Source organism: Mustela lutreola, chromosome 10 (genome assembly GCF_030435805.1).
Source record: "Mustela lutreola isolate mMusLut2 chromosome 10, mMusLut2.pri, whole genome shotgun sequence".
Classification (NCBI taxonomy): domain Eukaryota; kingdom Metazoa; phylum Chordata; class Mammalia; order Carnivora; family Mustelidae; genus Mustela; species Mustela lutreola.
The window spans coordinates 52,377,700-52,400,250 of NC_081299.1; the positions used below are offsets into that span (position 1 = coordinate 52,377,700).

General features: G+C 41.6%; 1 protein-coding gene across 1 annotated transcript in view; it reads left to right on the plus strand.

Moving 5' to 3' along the window:
• ROR1 (receptor tyrosine kinase like orphan receptor 1) overlaps positions 1-22,551 on the plus strand; it is a 410,104-nt gene that overhangs the window by 361,607 nt on the left and 25,946 nt on the right. Inside the window, exons 5-7 of the mRNA XM_059135253.1 lie at positions 6,813-6,940; positions 9,030-9,347; positions 10,955-11,200. Coding sequence (XP_058991236.1) covers positions 6,813-6,940; positions 9,030-9,347; positions 10,955-11,200 — 692 coding nt within the window. The remainder of the gene's footprint in view (positions 1-6,812; positions 6,941-9,029; positions 9,348-10,954; positions 11,201-22,551) is intronic.

The window sequence follows — 22,551 nt, forward strand, 5'->3', positions numbered from 1 at the left end:
GAGACAGAAAGCAGATTGATGGTTGCCAGGAGCTGGGGAGAGGGAGAAATAGGGAGGAACTACTAAATGAATATGGGATTTTATTTTGCTATGATAAAAATGTTTTGGTGGTAGATAAAAGAAGAAATTACTTCACAAACAAGAGACTAACCCACACTTTGCTAAATTGCTTACTGGGACACACCTAAGGATACACTATCACACCTGGAGATACTCTGAACTGTGTGAGAGTTTTCCTTCAAACCCAAATTCAGAGGTGTAAGGGTGGGCAGTTTGATGTGATTTCATCTTCATGGCTCAAAATGGAGCTCTTAAGAGGAAGTGATTGTTGGAATATCCACAAGTGGTGAATTATTTCCTTCACTGCCATCTGTATACATGAGGCCGCCATGCTGTGGGCTCACAGGCCACTCTCTCTGGCATTCTCATGAATAGCCACGAGAATCAGAACTAAGAAACTTGTGGAGACTGAGTGGATTGCCTGAGCTTGTATCAGGTCAGTCTGCTTGTAAGCAACTCACAAAGCCATCCCCAAAACTTCTCCCCAGATCTGAAGCTGCAAATTCCAACCTTTGACCCTCTCTCCAGGTCCACCAAGCTTGTCCTTGGGCATATAAAAATATATTTTATAATTGAGGTGAAATTCACATAGCATGAAAAATAACCATTTTAAGGTGGGCCAATGGGTAGCAAGTAACACATCCACAATGTTGTTTAACTATGACCACTTACCTAGTATCAACATATCTTCCTCATAGCAAAATGAAACTCCATACCCATTGAGTAGTTACTCCCTATTGCTCCCTCCCCCCAGCACTCCTGGTAACCACCAATCTGCTTTCTGTCTCTCTGAGTTTATCTACTCCGGATATTTTATATAAAGAGGATCATTAAAATATGTGGTCTTTCGTGTCTGGCTGATTTCCCTTAGTGTAATGTTTTCAAGATTCTTCCATGTTGTAGCATGTTTCAGTCCTTCATTCCTCTTTTTATGGCTGGATAATATTCTGTTATGTGTACCTGCCACCTTCCATTGACCCCTTCACCTATTGATGAGCATTTGGGGGTTGTTTCTACTTTTTGTTTAATATGAATAGCACTGCTATGAATGTTTGTTTTCAAGTATTTGAGTACCTGTTTACTATTTTTGTTTGTTTAAGATTTTATAGTTAGCAAAGTAGTTTTATATCCATTCTCTTCCCACTAAGGAGAGGTGTCCATTTTAACTGGTTGTCTTATCCCAATGGGGAGCTTTTTAGGGCCTAACTCATCCATAAGTCTGTTAGGCCTGCCCATGCAGGCCTAAAATCTGAGGGAGAAGAGAGTGGCTTCCCGTGTGGAAGATGCTTCAGACATGTTGGTGGGCTGGCCTGGGACAGCCCCACATCTATGACATCTGTGTCAGGTGTTGGCCTGTCAGGCAGCGAGTCTTCTTTTTGACTTTGGAAGATCTGGAGGGGGACAGTTCTTGGCAGCCTCCTTTCCTTCATTAAGCAGGTTTCCTGAGGTGTGCATTGTATGGGGGCCTTGAGGTGGGAAGCTGAATCAGACATGGTCCTTGCTTTAGAGTGGCGGCGAGATGGGCACTAAAAAGACAAACAGAATATGGGGTCAGAGGTGTGTGGGAGGGGTGTGATGTGTGATAAAGACACTGGCTTAGGGGGAGGTCAGGGATGAACTTTCGTGGAGGACTTAGCATCTGGAACTTGAAGACAAGAAGGCATTCACAAGGAGAAAAAGAGGGTGGAAGCCTTTCTAAGCCTTGGGAAGAGGGGAAGCCAAGCCAGAGGAACAGCGAACTGCCTCCCCTGTTTTGAGACTAGCAAGGTCATTCGTGTTGCTAGTATGATCAGGTTTGTGTAGGCATGACTGGCAGGAGCAAGGTGGAAAAATGGGCGGGAGGCTGCAGTCAGGAAACTGAAGTGAGTGGGAAACGATAATTTTAGGCAGGAAATGACCTGATTGGGTCTGTATTTGAAAAGATCACTTTGTGACAAAGAGAATGATGAACGAGATGACAGAGATCCCCTGTACTAGTGAGTCCCACACCTTCCTTTCCCAGCCTGCCTTCTCAGTCATCCGGCACAAAGCGGGGTCCAGACCTGACTGTCAAGTCAAGGAAGAGTGCCGCCTTTTTCCAGCACAGACCTCTCCGTTGACCCCACCTTTGTTGCCGTACAGCTTCCAGGAAAGATGAAAGTGCCCGCAGCAGCTAGCAAAAATCAATCTACACTAAGGCTTCCTGACCAAATAGGTCATCTCTCCTGGAAGTGTTTGAATTTAGAAGTAGGCCAAGGCTCAAACAAGTAAGTGCATTGTTAGTGAAGAGACTTCCGCCACCCAGGGATAGGCCCAGAGGGAATGTTATAAGGTTTGTTATAAAGAGTAAATGAGGTCATCTGACAGCCTTCCTGACCCCCTCACTCCATAGCATCTCCAGTTGTCTACGCACAATAAGGTTCCCACCCCTCCCCCATCCTGTAAGAGGTTTTTTTTTTACTTTTTATTTTGAAATATTTTTATAGTTAAGAAAAGTTGCAAAAATAGTACAGAGAATTTCCATATGTCCTTCATCCCATTCCTCCTAATGTCCATGTCTTGCATAAACATAGTATGATGATCAAAAGTAAGAAATTATTGGGGCGCCTGGGTGGCTCAGCAGGTTAAGCGGCTGACTCTTGATCTTGGCTCCAATATAAACTTATTTACAGACTTTATTTGAATTTTGCCAGTTTTTCCAGTCATAGTTCAGGGTTTCTTTTTAAGTCATATATCCAAGACAACTGTTGAGTTTATTCTCTTGCATCCCTTAAATGTAGACAGCCTTTGGAGAGGTAGCCTCCCTGGAAGCTCTGAGGAGAGCTGTCATGGACCTCTCATGGTCCAAAATTGGTACAACCCCATTTGGGCATCCATTAGGGGCATTCTCCAACTTTTCACTTTTCCTACCCCAGCCACCTATCCTTTCTCCTCTTTTCCTTCTCCCAGCTCACAAAACGAGATAGTCTCCACATGCCCTGTACTATGCAATGTGCTTTTTCCATCATCAGAGTTCTCTACTTTAGTCAACTAACCTGAGAAGTTGGCCCGGGAATTTGTAGCTGTTGATTTTCACTGTCACTGTAAAACCCCCTTGGGTTGTGACTTGTAATGGCAGCATTTCCCTTTCATTGGTCTCCAGTGGATCATGGGTAGATGCCCCTACTGCTGCCATGTTGGTCATGTCACTCTTAATTAGCCCTGTATGACCATTTCTCATAAGCTCCTTGGGGAGACCCTGGAGGTGGAAGGCTATCAGGGTTGACAACATGGTAACTAAATTACTTTATGAGTTAGACAGCATGAATCCCCATCACAAAGCATCCCTGCTTCTTGACATCACGGTGAGGTCGACGGCACATGTTGGTGCAAAATTCCATTTGCCCATTCACAGTGCACCCTCCTCTCTGTAGAAAGAACGCAGCCTTGAGCATGCTCACTGCAAGTGCCCTTGCAATTTTGCTGACGTGTGCTCTGCGTTTTTAAGTTTGCTCAGCAAAATTAATGATGAAAGAAGCGTGAGCTGGAGAAAAGCTTAGAGCTGATGAATGTTGGAGGAATATTGGTTCCCCTCCAGCCAAAAGACAGGCAGAAAAATGGAAAGCATGAAAGGTGACGGAGACTCTATATTCCAAAGGAAATCCTTTTGCCACCAGGGAGACACCAAGGCACCTTCACAGCAGAAAGCCCCTATAAGTAGTGCAAAAACCTTCATAAACCTTTGGAGGGAAGCTGTATACCATGGTTACAAGTGCTAGTTTGGGTCGAATCTAGCTTCTCTACTTGCTGTGTAAATCTAGACAAGTTCTTTGTTCTTTCTGACCCTCAGTTTTCTCATCTGTAAAATGGGAATGATTACATGTCCCCCTTTTTTGGTAAGATTGTTGTCAGGATTTAATGATTTAATATCAATGGTATATGTAAGTGAAACTTCACAGTTCCTGGTACAGAATAAAGGTTCATTTGAAAGTCTCTTATTTATAATTGGGCTGATCTAATTAAAAGTAATACTGAAAAAGGAATGTCATGATAGATTTGATAATATGGCATAAATGGTTTAAGCTTGAACATTAAGTTTCAATCCTAGCTCCACCATGAACTGGCTTTGTGAATTTGAGCCATTTATTTCTCCGAACCTGAGTCTCTCCCTCTGTAAAATAAGAATAATAATACTACATAAGGGGTTACTTGGAAGAAAGCACTTAGCATAGTACCCAGCACGGAGAGTGGCAGACACTTAATAGAGGTTTGTTTTTCTAGTGCTGTGGCTCTCAACCACATTCAGATCACCTGAGAGCTTTTTAAAAAGCACGCCTGCCCGGCTTCATCCCCAGAGAGGATGATTTAATAGGTCTGAGGTGGGGCGTAGGCATGGGTATTTTCAAAAGCATTCTGAGAAGATTCTTCACAGAAACCAGGGCTGAGAGCTACTCCCTCACAGATGACATTATGCGCTGTTTTTTTTGTTTTGTTTTGTTTTGCTTTTTCTCTCTGTCCTCAAGACACTGGTCAGAAGATCAGGAATTCTGGGCACAGTCAAAAATTCAATACACCTGCAGTTCTAAGCCCTTGATAAGAAATAGGCAACCAAGGAACTGCATTCCTTTTTATTATGGAAAAAAAAAAGTATTCAAAGAGTCTTTTTAGAGTCTTGAACTGGAAAGGTGGTAAGAAGTTTAGCCTAAGCCTCACACATAAAATATGGGAACTCCCAGTAGGCTGGGGATTTATATCTAGGGGTAATTCCAGGGTTTTGTCCTCCCAAGAGATATAAACTGAGGCCTTGAGAGTTTAACGTGGGGGAGGAAGAAGTGTTCTCATAACGACACCTTAAAAGTCCAGGCCTCGGCTAATGCCTAGGGATAGAAAGGCATCATCTGTAATAGTCGGGGGAGAAGGGTGGTGTAGAAGTGCATTCTGGTCTCAGTACTTTGGTTTCCAAGATCCAAGGCTAGGTCATTGAGAAACTTCTTTCTCCCCATAGGTTTACGGTATTAGTTACCCAATAAAAGTAGGGTTAATTTTACAACCCAAGTAAAATTTAAGCCAAAAAGGCTTCAACATTACTCTAGGATTTATGAAAGTAAACATGTGGAGTGCTTGCAGGATTTTACAACATTAAAATTTCAATGTCTTCATGTCAGGTAGGTGACAGATTCGTTTGTGTGTGTCCTTAAAGGTTAAGTTTTTAAGAGCTTTGCAAGACAGATTTTTGGGAATGAAAAGTGAAGATACTTTCCCCAATCTCCACCTCCAAAAAGACTGTTGGAGTGAATGGGGAGTGGAGAGCCTCTGGACACTGGTCTTTTAATGATCAGCTCTATGAGATTTTTTTCACCTGGTTTCCTGTTACAGTGGGCTTTCTCGACTTCTACACTGAACCCCCAAGGGGGAAGTCTAGGGCCATAAGACTGACTCCAAGTCAATTTTACAGAATAGGAGCTTAGTAAATGATTGTCCTTTAAATAAATGTCTTCTTTGGTGATCATAAATACTCCAATAATAAGCATGTGTTACCTCTGAGTAGCACTTTGTAAGAACGTTTACATTATTTCATAGGATCCTCATGACTTTCACTTATAGGGTAGAGAGGTCAGTGATCATCATCATCTTACAGATAAAAAAAACCCATAGCTCAGAGGACTCAGAGAGATTGGCTAAGGACATGCAGATGTTAAACCCAGGAAGACAAGTTTTCTCCTGATTTCTGCTCTAAAGTACTTCAACTTAGAAGAAACCAAAGAGGAAAAAATGATCTTTTTATTCACACAATGTACTGATTCCAGCCAGGTTAACAGAGGAGGAAGAACTGGGCTGAAGTCCTCCCAGAAGCCTGGCAGGTGGCCTTTTGTCTGGCTGTGATCTGCTTTTGAGAACCAGCTGGATATTCTGTACTCTGGTGTCTTGTGCTTATGGTAGACCCTCGTGGGATGTTACGACCTTTATCCTTTCAAGCCGAAGCTCCCATCTTGGGTCCCCCCCTCCAGCCTTCCACCTCCAGCCGTTTGCCACACTGACACTAACCACACTATCTGGCATCCCCTTGTCTTAGGAATAAAATCTACTCCCCCTACTATTTTTATTATAATTTTGAGGCCACAGATTTTTTTAAGATTATCTTTAAAGTTTTCGGGGATCACGAAAGCATGATTTTCATTGACACATTCTGTAGATTTCCTGGAATTTAGTGACTCATTTGAAATTGTGCAGTCCCGGGGCTGCCTGGACATCTCTCTGCAGGGTAGAGATAATGGGTCTTAAGCAGCAAGGAGCCACATAGCTGCACTGCCCTCTGGTTTCTTTCCAGCCGCACCCAACTCCTCACCCCGTGGAGCCCCCAATAGACACATCAGTTGGAGTGCATCTTGTGGATAAGGCGCCCACGCCTTTGTAGCAAATGAAGCAGAAATAATCTGTGCTTAAAAAACAAAACAAAACAAAAAATTGTAGACCATGGGCCCAGATTCCCAACTCATTTCCTCTTTACTTTTTTAACTACATCATCTTCCAGCCCACCACCAGCTGCGAAAATAAAAATGCTTTCTCCCCTATTTAAGGATGATTTTGCGCTTCAGAATGATTTTCTGGGGGTGAAGGAAACTTGACCAACGTGACCAGCAGATGTTTTAAGTGATGGATGGAACTGAGGAAAAGCCTGACTTCCTTAGCCCAGCTTTGGGAATCCTGTGCTCAGCTTCTCCCCCTAGCGACTGTTTCAGGTATCACACAGTTAGAGCCAACTCACCAGCTAAATGTCTGTGCTCTGTTTTTAGAGATGAGTATGAAGAAGATGGATTCTGTCAGCCATACAGAGGGATTGCATGTGCAAGATTTATTGGCAACCGCACTGTCTATATGGAGTCTTTGCACATGCAAGGGGAAATAGAAAATCAGATCACAGGTAGGTAACACCAGTGAAATTGTATTGATACCTTACATAACCCTTTTTCTCCCCACACGTTTTCTTGAGTTCCTCTCTCGACAAAGGATTGGGCTAGGCATAGGGGTTAGGAGCAGAATCACAGAGAAACAGGAGATATGATCTCTGTGTTCTGGAAGGAACACTAGAATACTTTATGGAAGATTGTTGCTCGTAGAGGAAAAGGGTGCTCTGAAAACTCACATTCATTCAGACACTTGATAAAGATTATTAGTGTTTTGGGCACACCAGGAACTGGACAGGGCACCGGGGATATGCCAATCTGATGAATAAGCCAGCTTACGTCTCTGCCCTCATTGAGCTTACTGTTCGGAGACAACATCGCCTAGACTGAAAGTCATGTAAACTCTAAATCAATTAAGAGTCTAGAATTCTGGACACCATTACTATGACTTTAAGGTAAACTCTAATTCTTCATGAAAAATCTCTCTCTTCATTGGTGAAGAGTGATAAGGCAAGATGATCATAAGTCTTCTTGCTCTAGCCTTCTCTGTTTTACCCTTCATTTTTCTGAATCAGAAGTATCTTTTTAGTGGAAATCTAATAATGATGCACTTTCTAGCACACATGAGCAAAGCAGTGTGTAGGCTACCTTGTACGATTTTGCACACCTGGTTCTGGTGGTTATAACAGCCTTGTGTTTCTTCCATTAGTGTAGTTGTGCACCATTTCCATATACCCTTGCAAGCCATTAAAATTGCCCTTATGGGATTCTAATAAGGTCGCCAGGCTTAGCAAATAAAAGCACAGGACACCCAGTTACTTCTGGATTTCAAGTAAACAAGATTATTTTTTAGTATAAGTATGTTCCAAATGTTTACCTGAAATTCAAATTTAACCAAGTGCCTTGTAGGTTATGGTAACTTTAGGATTGAACAAACCTGAGGCAGGCACACAGAACAGCAAGGAGTCGAGAAACTATGTCCCATGGGGACTATGAAGGAACTAAAAGGAGCCCCAGGGAGCTGTTTAATCTGGAGAAGCAACTAGAGAAAGCTGGAGTTGTCACTTGCTAAAGAACTTTCAGGAGGCGGAACTGTGCAGTGAGCAGAGGACAGAAGCAGGACAGATGAGGAAGGGCTGTGGAAGGCACATTATAACCTAATATAAGAACATTTTAACATATTTTTACTAAGTATTCACAAAAATAAATGGGAGCTCTGAAGTAAATGTTTCATCACCCATGTATAATAATCCTCTCCAACATTTTCAATGGACATCTGCTTCCTGGAAAATACTATTAAAGAAAGCCGCTTAATTTTGTTTAACCCGGCATTTCCCAACCGTGTTCGGCTCTGGAACCCTAGTTTCTCAAACACTGTGAATATTCTACAGAATGAATAATCTGAGGAACACCCATTGAGAAACAGTGTACCAAACCCTGCCAGACTATCTTGTGAGGTACAAGCTCCTTGTCAATGTAAAGGGAGACAGGTACTCTTTCTGTACATGGATGTCAAGCTGAACAGGTCAGGCTAAATGACCACTAATACACACCCCAGAATGACTGAGTTGAGCTTTTCAAGAACTTCCAAGAGAATTGCCTCATTTTCAGAAGATGAAGTAGAAATATCAAAGGCACAAAGAAATTAAACAAGTTACCCAGAGTCATCTACCTCAGAGGTAAGACGCAGAACTAAATCCTGGGATCAGGCTTGTCCACCGCAGACATCGAGTTCTGCCCTGCAGCTGTCGAATGTTTTAGAAGCTTCATAAAACTCATAAAAAGAACCGGATGAAACACAAAGTTCTGTTGCTTTGTAGTAAAAATGAAAAATATATTGTGCTTTAACCTAATTAATTCTTTTTATTAGGAAATGGTACATATGTAACCTAATCCTGTTTTTTTAACTTTGTAGTCAAAAGGATTTTTTTTCAAGCCAGTGAAAGTAAGCCGCTTGGACATCTGAACTGAATCTCCTCTTGGCCTTGTCTGTTTGAGTGCTGCGGATTCCTTCCCGTGTGTGTTTATATCTGATATCTGTTGACTAGATAACCGGCGGCGATAAACCCTGGCCCCTGGGAGTTAATAACTGTGTTTGTTTTCCAGCTGCCTTCACCATGATCGGCACCTCCAGCCACTTATCTGATAAGTGCTCTCAGTTTGCCATTCCTTCCCTGTGCCACTACGCCTTCCCATACTGCGATGAGACGGCGTCCATTCCGAAGCCCCGGGACTTGTGTCGCGATGAATGTGAAATCCTGGAAAACGTCCTGTGTCAAACAGAGTACATTTTTGCAAGATCCAACCCCATGATCCTGATGAGGCTGAAACTGCCAAACTGTGAAGATCTCCCCCAGCCCGAGAGCCCGGAGGCCGCAAACTGCATCCGGATTGGAATTCCCATGGCGGATCCTATCAATAAAAGTAGGTGGTAACTCCTGGCCTTCCGTGCTGCCTGGGGGCCCGCAACCCCAGGGCACAGTGAGAAGTGGACCTTCTTGGCGGGCAGATTACCTTCCGAGGGGATGAATACTGTATGGGAGATGGAGCACTCAGTGAGTGGGTTAGATGTGGTCCCTGGCCTCAAGATGCTTCATGAAGATGGTCATGTTTAAATATGGCTGCAGGTTCTTCAGTGACTTAAATAGAATTGCCATACGACCCAGCAATGCCGCACCTGGGGGTACACTCACAAGAATTTGAAAAAGGTGTTCACACAAAAACTTGTATGCCAGTGTTTACAACAGGTCTATTCACAATGGCTGAAAGGTGAAAACAACACAAGTGTCTGTTAGCGGATAAATGGATAAACAAATTGTAGTATATCTATTTAATGAAATAAGACTCACCCATTAAAAAGGAATAAAATCCTGAAACTTGAAAGGATTATGATCAAAAGAAGCCAGACATCATTGTATGATTCTGTTTCTGTGAAACATCCAGAATAGACAAATCTATAGAGACAGAAAGCAGGTTAGTGGTTGCCAGGAATGGGGTGGGGGGCTTGGGGAGTGACTGCTGAATGAGTATAGGATTTCCATGCGGATGATACAGGTGTTCTGGAATGAGACCTGTGTCCTGGAATGGTGAAGGTTGCACAATATTTTCAATGTTCTAAATACTCTAATGGCAAATTTTATGGTATGTATATTGTACCACGGTTTAAAATACATATACATGGGGCTTGTCTCTATCCACTGTTATCTCACCTCTGTTCCTCTATAACTGCCCTTTCCCCTAGAATTAAACTCATTGGCAGTTTTTTTGAGTTTCCTTTTGTAATTTAATATTATGCTATTAGTTAAATGAATTAATGCATCTAAAATGCTGAGAACTGGGTGGACCAGTTAGCTCAGCTGGTTAGAGCGTGGTGCTAATAAAATGCTGAGAACTACGCTTAGCACGTAATAATAGCAATATCTTCATTATTACCATTATTTTATCATTACCCCTCTATATTTTCATTTATTTCAACTCAGCAGATTTTTGCCATGCTTCCAAGAATTAGCCTTGTGGTCCCCTGAGAAGAGGACTTGCTTCTCGAGAAGAGCCAGTTCATCAGCACAGAGTGGCCCTAACTCTTATTAGAAACCCATACGCACGGCTCCTAGCAAACATTTTCTGGGAACTAGATTCTTTATCCCATGATTCATGTCTAAAGACATCAAGCAAAAATGGAAAGAAGAGTTTAGCTTGAACCTTTCCTGAACCATTCACTAGGAAATTACTCCTGTGCCCCCCTGGGCCCTGCCCCCAGTTCTGACTTTTTTTGTGTTCAATATTAAAAATACTTGTGGAGGACTGGTTTTATTCCTGACCCGTAAGCTTTAAATCCTCCCAGGAATGTAACTGCAAGGCAGGACCGCTGTCCCAGCCCAGCAAGCAAGGAGACTGCCCGCCTGGCCCCCGACCAGCAGGGAAGCCTCAGCCCATGAGGTTAATTGCAAGCCTTTCCAGAAACTTCTGGCTGGAAGCTTCAGCAACGGCTGGTTCTTTCTCACAGTCTGGGCCTTTCTCTTCTGCTTTCTCAGATCACAAGTGCTATAACAGCACAGGTGTGGACTATCGGGGAACAGTCAGTGTGACCAAATCAGGACGCCAGTGCCAGCCGTGGAATTCCCAGTACCCGCACACACACACCTTTACTGCCCTCCGTTTCCCGGAGCTGAACGGGGGCCACTCCTACTGCCGCAATCCAGGGAATCAGAAGGAGGCTCCTTGGTGCTTCACCTTGGATGAAAATTTCAAGTCTGACCTGTGCGACATCCCAGCATGTGGTAAACGCCTTTAACGTATTCAGTGACCTTTAAAAGACCTCTCTCGTCCCCCTGCGATTAGCAGAGATGATAAGGGGGCCAAGGAGAGTGGTGGTGGTTGTTAGATCTCAAACTATGTTTCTAAGGCGCCTAAACCTTGCCCTGTCTATGTTAAACAACTTTTAGGGTACCAGCTCACATTCTCGGGGAGCAAACTGCTTGCTTCCCACAGCCGTTGCAGTTAGTGGGCGAAACAGGCACAAGGAAACCAGCTCATCACAATCAGCCATGTAGAAAAAGACATTACCCTCCAGGGTCCATGTCCATGTGCACCCATTTTCGCATAACAGGTATTATGGGCAGAAGCCAGATGAGAACTGTTCTTCTGTTGTCCTTGAGAACACCCATGAGGGAGGATGAGTCCACGGGTGTTAATCAGCCACTCTGAGTAACACATTACTCCGGGCAACGTATAGAGAAACTCTGTCCTTTGTATCTTCTTCTCGTGTCGCAGAAGTGTGGGAAGAAAATTAAATTCTTGAGTCCGTTTGTTCCATTTCCTGGAAAAGTGTTTGGCGGGGTAGGAGAAAGAGAAGGAAAATTAGAGTGAAACCTGGAGTTGGAACTGGCTAGGAACTGAATCTTCTTCCTGGTCCTAGTTCTTTTTTTTTTTTTTTTTTTTTAATTATATTTGACAGACAGAGATCACAAGTAGGCAGAGAGGCAGGCAGAGAGAGGAAGGGAAACGGGCTCCCTGCTGAGCAGAGAACCCCATGTGATGCAGAGCTCAATCCCATGACCCTGGTATCATGACCTGAGCTGTAGGCAGAGGCTTTAACCCACTGAGCCATCCAGGCGCCCCTCCTGGTCCTAGTTCTTATAGATGATGTCTGCTGGGTTCTCCCGGCTCAGAGTCCAGTGTCACTGCAGGAAAAGCAATAGCAGGAAAATGGACGTAATCATAACATCCTATTGGGAGAATAAATGAGTTGTTTAAAAAAAAAAAATCTGTATGATGTCTGGAAGGTGGTAAATGCTTAACAAATAATAGTCAGTATATAAGGAGGCATCTACTATTGGTATGTAGTCAACGTAGAGGAATGTTTGCTCTCAGTTTAGCAAATATTGTTTGAGAGCCCACTGTGGAGCAGGGGGTTTGAAAGAGAAATACAATGTGATTCACATTACAATCACAGTGCAGGGTGTGTGATGCAAGAGAAGTTAGCACGAATGTTATGGAACAGAGGAAGCGAAAACATACTAAAGAGGAACATAGGAAGAAGCAATAAAAATGTTGAAAAGAAACCTTAGTGATGAAAATGTGGGAAACTGTTATTCTATGATTTCATTCTTATGTGTTACCTGTTACTATATTGTCTTCTCTTGCAAAATGGGTTTTATGGGTGGTTAAACATGCCAAGTTTGAGAAAGAGGTGACCAAACTCTTTTGTGTTGCTTGGCTTTAAAATGCCTTCATATGCAGCATAAAGAACAAATTATGAAGCAAAACTCTTCCAGAACCACCATTGGAAACTTCAAAGCAAATTATCCCATATTTTTTAAACGGTGTGTCCTTAATTATTCATGACTTTCCCACATGCTATATTCAACATTCATAGGAACGCATAAAAATAAATGTAGATTTATAATCATTTTCTTGGCTGTCCACCCCTTCTCCTAAACCAAGTGAGGTACAAAGATCTGTAAGAGAGTCAAGGATAAAAAGCATCACGAACTGAGCACCTTCCACATATCAGACGTGGTACTCGGGGTTTTCATAGGCTTCTTTTATAGTTGACTTTACACTGTGATGGGTATTACTAATCCTGTGCTGTTGGTGTTACACCTAGCTTCTAAATAGCATATCTGTCTGAGTCTAATCTCATCTTCCTGCTACTCTACCATGCTATCTCAGAATACTGATGTGTGTCCTTAAAGAGACCAGATGAATTATTTTAGGGAAGAAACACATTGTTCGCTCCTCTCTGGATACATGCAATTGTCCTTTGGGTGTCTTCTGACCCCTAATTTCCAACCAATACCCAGCAGAAGTAGGGAAGTAATTTGCTCATAAACTGGAAGATTTGTTGATAAGCTGATTCAAGCTTTATTGTAATTCGTTTAGTTTAGTCAGGACTCTAAATTACACCTAAAATGTATGGTTTTCATTTCAGTGACCTTCCTGCAGTCATCAGACCAAGTACACACTCTGAGGGATGAAAGAAATCCTTAAACAGTCTTTCGGACTGTGGACAGAGAGAGAAAGACCGCCTACATCTCACAAAACACCATGTGCCCATACAAAACTCCATGCTTACATACTCATGTGCATTTAAAACTCATATCCACACTGTGGGGTGGGTGTTAAAGTCCACTGAGGTTCAGAAGGGCTAAAGGATGGGTCTGCATCACACAAAGGATGAGATTGGAGCTTGAACCCTCCTCTGTCCACAAATAGCTGTGACCAAACTCAAAGCTCACAGCTCTTTTCCCAGACCTGCTGCTATCTCCCGTTTAAAGATTTTTCTTTTTTTTCAGAAATAGATAAAAGAATGACAATAGCCTGCACCTCTGGATTCTAGGATCTAGATTTCTCATAGTATGCTTTGACATCAAATTACTTTCCCTTGCTGATAAGGAAATCCCCCTTCGTATGACTCTGTATTATCGTAGTGTTAATCAGTACAGTGATGTTAGAAGCCCTGAAACTTTCTTTCTGAATATCAATCCACAGAGGACAACTTAACATTCTGACCACTGGTAAGTTCTCGTCGTGTGAGAGATAAATTTAGACGAATACTCAATCTAGAGATGACAAGGCAGTTTCCGGCACTTAGAATAATAATTTTTATCAAAAAGAGCATTTGCATTTCACGTTGAAAGGAAACAGTTCCTCTGGAATTCTTCAAGCCAAGCCACAAGTACATCCATTAAAGGCACAGGGAATCTTTGACGTTGACCAAGGAGCAGCTGCTGGGAGGGGGAGTGTTAAGGAAGAAGGCAGGTTGCCATCAGCTGTTGGGCAACAGGGGATGTTGCTGGGCAAGTCTTCTCAGAATTGCCCCTCGATAGACCACCTCCAGCAACTTAGTCATAATAGCATCCTACTTTTCAAACACTTCCTGCAAGCATTTGATTTCCTTTCTCTCTTCATTCTTAGAAAAATTCTGAAAGAGAAAGTAGGAATTTCCCACCCTCTTTTACCATATGAGAAAACCAAGGCCCAGGAAGTGGTAGGACTTACCCAAGATCACAAATCAGTTAACAGAAACCAGTTCTCCTCTCTCTAGGACCACTCACTGCTCTTTGTTCTATAGCAATGCTTCCCAAACGACAGAAGATTTGTCTCCCAGGGAGCATTTGGCAGTGTCTCAAGATATTTTGGTCATCACTCCTGGGAAGGGGGGGTTGTGTGTTATTTCTGGCATCTGGGGGTCGAGTCCAGAGGTGCTGCTAAACAAGCTAGATGCACAGATGGACCCATACAAAGAATTATCCAGCCCAAAATGTCAACAATGCCAGGGTGTAGGAACCCTGAGACTGGATAGGAATTATCCCATTTAAACTATAGAAAAACAATAACATTAAACAGCAATTGCCATTTATTGAGTGGTTACAATGAGTCAAAGACCATACTAAAAGGTTTTTTTTATGCATTATATCATTTATAATAGTCTTCTAGCCCTGTGAGTTGGGTTTTATTCTACCCAAGAAGAGAAAACTGAGACTCAGACTAAGTAACTTGTCCAATGCCACATGGTTAGTAAGAATTAAACTAGGATTCCAACCTATAGCCAGTAGTTGTGTCAGATAGATAGGTAGATAGATAAATATTGAGAATAACATTTTATCCTACAGTGAGCTAAAAGCTTGTGGGGCATATTTAAAATGAGTGCTTTTCCTTCTCCCTCGCAAATGGGATGGAGTCTCACGGGAATGTTCTTGCATTCTTTAGTTAAGTCAGAATTAAGGAGATTTCAAAATCTCCATGTGGTTTCTCATTTTCCTACTGATAACTTTTGTTTTCGTTTCAACTAAGTAAGGCTAAAAGAAGTATAGGCCTAATTAAATGCAGAATGTGAGCCTTTGTTGTACTTTCTAGAATAAAGGCATTTGGGAATGGCCTGCCACAGACCGTTTTATCTGCAAACTTTCACTCTAAGACAGAACATAAAGTTAAACACAACCAAATATGTCTGCTGTGAACTCTGGGAATTGCCTCCGCCAGGACTCTCTGCTTGTGCCAGGTAATGCTTGGAGGAGGGGAAAGAACCAAAGATTTGTTTGGGCAAGACCTGACCTGTCCCTGACCTCTCCCTGTCTTTTCCAGTCCCTGTCTTTTTCCTTCTTATCCGAGGCATCTAACAATCAGAATGGTTAGTTACTTATTTAGTTATTCACAGAAACTCAGTATGTATTGAGTTTCTACTATGCCTCAGACTTTGTGGATAGGGTAGATGAAAGCCTGCCTTCATGCAGCTTACAATCTGGTGAGACAGTCAGTTGGAATAAATATGAATCATATTAAGGACTGTTTTATAGCTCCCAACGTTTCTGTGCGCTGTCATGCACTTGGCATTGTCTTAATGGCTGCTGTCTATTCTGTAAAACCAGCATCTGGCCTCTGACTTAGTTGATGCTAATAAAATGTGTTGAATGAATGAATCCTCATAATAACTGCAGGACAAAGGAATCTTCTCCATTTTACTGATGGAGAACTGGAGGCCATGTTTTTCGTAAAGCCAACATTAAAACCAGGTCCATAGGACTACAGGTCCAGTCTTCTGTCTACTGTAGCACAACTGCCTCAAGAACAAATTCTAGATGATTCGGAGGAATAAACATTCCTTTCTCATTTTCCTCTTTCCTTTGATCATTAGGGACTCTCTAGATCGTTGGGATGCTGTCCATTGATTTTCTTGTTCGCAGCTCCACACATGCAGGGCTCCCAGCCATCTACTCTGAGAGATTCTAGTTGCTCGCCTCAGCCTCAGCCCCGGTGAGGACTAGCTCCCCCAGCAGCTCCGTGCAAGGCTCACAGCGTCTACCCGTTTCCCGTTAAATCCAGTTCTCCTCCCTTCCCGGCAGCCCCAGGTCCCCAGCCCTCAGAGTTGGCCATTTTCCCTGAGAGCCTGCCTGCAAACCTTCATTCACTATGCCTTTACCTCTAGTCACTGTGGCCACCTTCCAAGCCAAATACTGTGGGTTGGGTGGAAACTACGTCGAAAAAGAAACATTTGCCTATGTTCTTTCCAACTGGCACCTAGACACACCTCCCAGGTTCACAGTTTCACTGTAGCCCTTATCATTGCTTTTCGACACAGCCCTGGGGCAGAACTGTGGAAAATGCCAGTTTCTCTGGGAGCAGTTTTTGCAGGATCTGACCATTTTACTTCGGCTGTATTCTACCCAGGTGACCTCTTTTTTCTCTCTCCCCCACTCACTGAGTCCCCCCATTTGTTCCTCTCTTGACTTGTATAGGGAGGTGGAATCTTGATTGTATTAGTGCTTTCATAGTCAAACCTTGGCCCTTTATTTTACTCTAGATTAAGTCCAGAGGCCACATTTCTTTCGCCAGCCGGCCTGGCATGCCCAAGAGACCTCAATAAAGGGTCTCTCCCTCTACCAAAGAGCTAGAACTTCTAAGCAGTGCTATGGTTTTGACTCCTCAACCAACTTCTCCACTGAGCGCTCACCGATAAGAAAAGTAGGGGGTCATTTGGCTCCAAGGGCACTTTTCGTACCTGGCCTATTACTTTCGTATTTCCTTTTAAGTCCTCGGCTTGCAACAGTCTGCCAAAGGGCACAGCGCCCAGTTCTGTGCCTGAATAGCCCTGACTTGTCCCATAACCTTACAAACACCCGCCCTGGGTTCTGCTTTGTCACAAACCATTTTCTACAATGTGGTGGTTTACAGTTTGGGGCAAGGCAGATGTTTTCCAGATTGCGAACACTAGAGTTTTTAACTCACTCTGTCAGCAGCCTTCTCCCATATTTCATAGAAGACCTGTTGTGAGGCAATTTGTCTTTCAGCCATTTCTTCAAACCAAAATTGAACATTACAGTGAATTGGATGGTGGGGAGGGGGAACGGAGGGAGGAATAGAGCACAGCTTTGTACAGTTTGAAGTTTTCCGGAAGAGTTATTTTTATGCTACAGAGATTTTCAAGATGTACTTTATTCTCCAGTCTCTATATATTTTCGACAAAGTAAAGAACAATAGTTACCCAAAACTTATAACAAAGTCATGTTCCATAAACATTTTTAACCATAAAATAATTTTTTCCTCAAAGTTTTTTTATCATTCTCAAAATATATTGAGTCACTTATCCAGGGTGTCAGCTGCTGTAGCAACAAGCTTTGGGAAGCTCTTAACTATTTGGGCGGGACAGGGACACCACACTGTGCCAATGGGAAGGGCTCCTTAACACTTTAACCCTTTGGTGACAGAATTCTCATGTAACACTGCAATGATCTTTGCTATTGGCTTCCTAGCAGCCACGGTTCTGGCAGGAAACAAAAGGCACAAATAAACACACCATGGAGAATTTTGTAGAGAGACTGTTCATGAAAGTATTGGCAGAGTTAGGGGAAACCAACAAGGTGAAGAACCCACAGCTAGCAGAAGTAGGAGGCATTGCCATCCTAGGCTTGAAGGGTCAAAGGAATGATTAGTTACCTTACCTTGTGGAGCAGAGCTGAGAATGAAAAGAGGCCCATCCAAAGGCTGTGGCCTTTGGTAGAGAGGGGTAGTCAGTCCTCTGCAACTCAGCAAGGAGGAAGCCCGGGAACTAACATGGCAACCATACTCTTCTTGCTCTGGGCAATTCTTCTTGTCCTGCCAATGTCTCCCATTGGCTGAACCTAACTGGAAGCCAGAGATCAAGCGTGCTCATTGATACTGTCCATACAAGTCAGCCTCAGCATAGACCTGAGTAGAAAAGGGCTGATACTGGATCTTAAGACACATAGGGAAGATATTCATCTCTAGCTTTAAATCGCTTGCTTCACAAGAGAGTCAAAAGGACAATAGGAGCCTAAATAAGGTATGTCAACTCAGTTTATAAAATCAGAGAGCTTTGAGGGGAACCATTGAAATCATCTAGCCTCTGTCTGAACATTGCCAGAGACCTTCAGAAACGGAGACATCTCACCACCCCAAACAGGTTATGGGATGGATGCCTCTGCTCAAAATTTGCATTTGTTAAGCCTGAAACCAAAATCAATATGGGAAATCTCCTGATTTTGAAAAAATGTTGAGCATGCATCAGGGAAATACATATCAAAACCACAATGAGATACCACCTCACACCAGTCAGAATGGCTAAAATTAACAAGGAAATGACAGATTTTGGCAAGGATATGGAGAAAGGGGAACCCTTCTACGTTGTTGGCAGGAATTCAAGCTGGTGCAGCTCTGGAAAATAGTATGGAGGTTCCTCAAAATAGAGCTACCCTACGACCCAGCAATCACACTACTGGATATTTACCCTAAAGATATAAATGTAGTGATCTGAATGGGCACGTGCACCCGAATGTTTATAGCAGTAATGTCCACAATAGCCAAACTATGGAAAGTACCTACATGTCCATCAACAGATGAAAGGATAAAAAAGATGTGGTGTGTGTATACACACACACACACACACATACATACATACAATGGAATACTATGCAGCCATCAGAAGAAATGAAATCTTGCCATTTGCAATGACATGGATGGAACTACAGGGTTTTATGCTGAGCAAAATAAGTCAGAGAAAGACAATTATCACATGATCTCTCTGATATGAGGAATTTGAGAGATAGGGAGGGGATTGTGGGGGGTAGGGAAAGAAAAAATGAAACAAGATGGGATCAGGAGGGAGACAAACCATAAAACACTCTTAATCTCACAAAACAAACTGAGGGTTACTGGGGGTGGGGGGTAGGAATAGGGTGGCTGGGTTATGGACATTGTGCTCTGTATGTGCTATGGTGAGTGCTGTGAAATGTGTAAGCCTGAGGATTCTCAGACCTGTACCCCTGGGACAAATAATACAATATATGTTAATAAATAAATATTAAGTTAAATTAAATTAAGTTGTAAAAGAAAAAAAAAATGTTGGCCAGGACTTCAAATTAAAAAATATAAATAAACCCTAATAAGGAACAAGTCTAGAACAATGTACTGATCCAGTCTGTAACCTCTGATAATCCTTTATTATCTACGTTTAAAGGTACCTATCACATCCTTCATTCAATTTTTAATTTGGTCTAAAGAGCATGTAGCTCTTCCAACCTTTCTTTACCCATCTTCCTTTTCCTCTGAATGTTTCCTGTTTTTTTGAAGCCTTCCTTAGAAATGTTGCTCTTAGAAGATACCTTTTTTGGTGTTTTTAAACCAGCAGAGGTAGAAAAGACCATGATATTTTCAATCATCACTCAGTATTGCCTATGAAGGGTATTTTTTTGCTAAAAGTACCATATATACAATTTTTGGAGCAATTTCATGGTGTTGTTGCTGGGTCCAACTGAGCCTCAAGTCTTCATTAAAATTTAATAGCCTTTTTTCCTCTCTTTTTTCCTTGGTTCTGTTACATCAAAAAATTATCTAGTAGATTTACTTAATCATGGGCTTCTTTAAACAAGAGCTTTAACCTAACTGTAAGCTATAATATTTATTTGTAAAGCGTCAACTGTTGGTTTTGGGTCATTGTTTTAGCCTGTCTGTATGAGCCTCTAAAGCTTTCTGGTATAGGGGCACCTGGGTGGCTCAGTCAGTTTGGCATCTGCCTTAAGCTCTGGTCATAATCTCAGGGTCCTGGGATCAAGCCCCTCATTTGGCTCCCTGCTTGGTGAGGAGTCTGCCTCTCCCTCTCCCTCTGTCTGCCTCTCCCCCTGTTTGTACACTCTGTCTCTCTGTTTGTCAAAGAAATAAAATCTTAAATAAATGAAAATAAAATTTTATTTCTATAGTCAGATATCTTTCCTAGATTTGAGTCATTTTCAAGTTTGATCGATATGTCATTATTGAATAGTTGATGATAATGTCAAACAGGCAGGTTTGCTCAAGCTTAGCTTTCTACAATTTAAGGTAGATTTGCTGATTAACCCTATTAGGGTACCAGCTTATTGGTAAATTAGAAATCTATCTAATGATATTGTTATCTAGCCCTCCATCTTTGGTACATAAGGATATCATGGATCACCTGATCAAATGTCTTGCTAAAAGTTTAAATGCACTTGGTCTACCACTCTAAAATAATCCTATCAAAATGAAAGAGACTTGATTTTATAAAACCTATTGAATTTTAGCACTTAAAGATTAGCCCAATTAAAAAGTGGGCAAAAGATTTAAACAGACATTTTACAAATGGCCAACAGTATATGAAAAGATGTTCAATATCATAAGGCATTAAAGAAATGCAAATCAAAACCACAGTGAGACATAGAACCCAGCAATCCTACTTCTGGATATATACCCATGTACATCATGGTATTATTCACAATAGCTGAGAGGTTGAAGCAAGCCCATCGATGGAGGAATCCATAAAGAAAATGTAGTATATATGTACAAAGGAATATTATTCAGCCTTAAAAAGGAAGTATGACACATGCAACAATATAGATTAAACTTGAGGACATTTTACTGAGTGAAATAAGCCAATCATTTAAAGACAAATACTGTATGAGGTATCTAAAGTAATCAAAGTCATAGAAACAAAAAGTAGACCAGTTGTTTTCAGGGGCTAGAGGGAGGGGGAAATGGAGAGTTATTTCCAATGAGTATAGAGTTTAAGTTTTGCAAGATGGAAAATCTGTTGTATGAATATCTGCCTATGCTTAGTGCTACTAAACTGTACACTTAAAAATGGTTAAGATGGTAAATGTTATTTTTTTACTGTAATTTAACTTTTTTTTTCAATAAAAGAGAAAAGATTAGCCCAACTCTTTCCTTTTATAGAGAAAACTGTGGTCCTAAGAATTTATAGAAACTTTTAGTGAACTCATGTGGATTCTGGTTACTAAGATTTTTCTCAAGTGCTCACAAATGAGCACTTATTGTGGTTAAAACATTGTGGTTATTGTGGTTAAAACGTTTGCTGAAGAGGGACACCTGGGTGGCTCAGTCGGTTAAGTGTCTGCCTTCGTTCGGCTTAGGACATGATCCCTGGGTTTTGGGATCAAGCCCCGCATCCGCTCCCTGCTCAGCAGAGAGCCTGCTTCTCCCTCTGCCTCTGCTGCTCTGTTTGCTGCTTGCTCTGTCTGTCAAATAAATAAAAATCTTGGAAAAAATTTGCTGAGGAAAAAAAATTTTAATCCCCATGTATGGCCAATCAGAGTCTTTCTAAGGATTAATTTGAGAATGCATAATACAGATCATCTTCTTAGTATTTCCTCTTTGAATTGAGAGACCTAATGGTGGACCTAGCATACCAACTGAAGACCTAGTTAACACGTTTTCTACTTTGTCTTCCTGGCATATGTTTGAATATCACTGGTTCAGGCTCCCATCTGCTACAGACCCCCTTACTTTGTAGTTTTCAAATAATAGATGATAGCAATTCCTATTTGTTTTCTATGGTTTTTATTTTTTCATGTAAGACTATAATTTAATGTGTTTATTTGTTTGTTTTTGGAATTCTAATGACCTGTAAGGTTTCTCCCCCACCTTTGCCATATTGAAGATCTAAGGATTTTTTTTGTTTTAACTTAAAAGTAATAACTTAGATGATGTTTCACTTTATGAAAGTACCTCTTGAATAAGAAATCATGTTTACCTTGTTTTAAGCCCCAGGATAAGAAAGAAGTATTTTCTCTGTTATATTTAATTACCAATCAAAGTATTGAATATCTTTGTAAAAATAAAATAGGAATGTCAGATGCGAACTGTGATAACCAATTGTTGATTTTTAAAAGGAAATTAATCATGTGATCCAGACTAAATCATTGGTTTAAAAAATCCCAAGTATTTAACTTGATGTAACTAATAGGTGCATTTAACTTTTAAATAACTATTTCAAAGTATTAAAAATCTTCACCATTCTAATTTTCAGCCAGTTTTCATTGTAATACACTGAGGGTGTCCATTACCCTTTAAAGTGACTAGTAAGAATAGAGTCCATTGTTCTAATGTGATTCTGTTTAATAGTGTGATCCCCACCAGCTATGAGCCCTCACTAAAGGGAGCCTTGGAATCTTAAGGAGAATGATGAAGAACAATTCCATACAGTATTTTAATTTTTATTAGCAATATAATTTTGAAAGCATAGAAACACTGAAGACAGACAGGCTTGCTTTCCAACCCAGACTCCACCACTTTCTGGCTTTGTCAAATTCTTTGTTCTTTCTTAGTCTTAATTTATCTACATGTGAAACCGAGATGACAC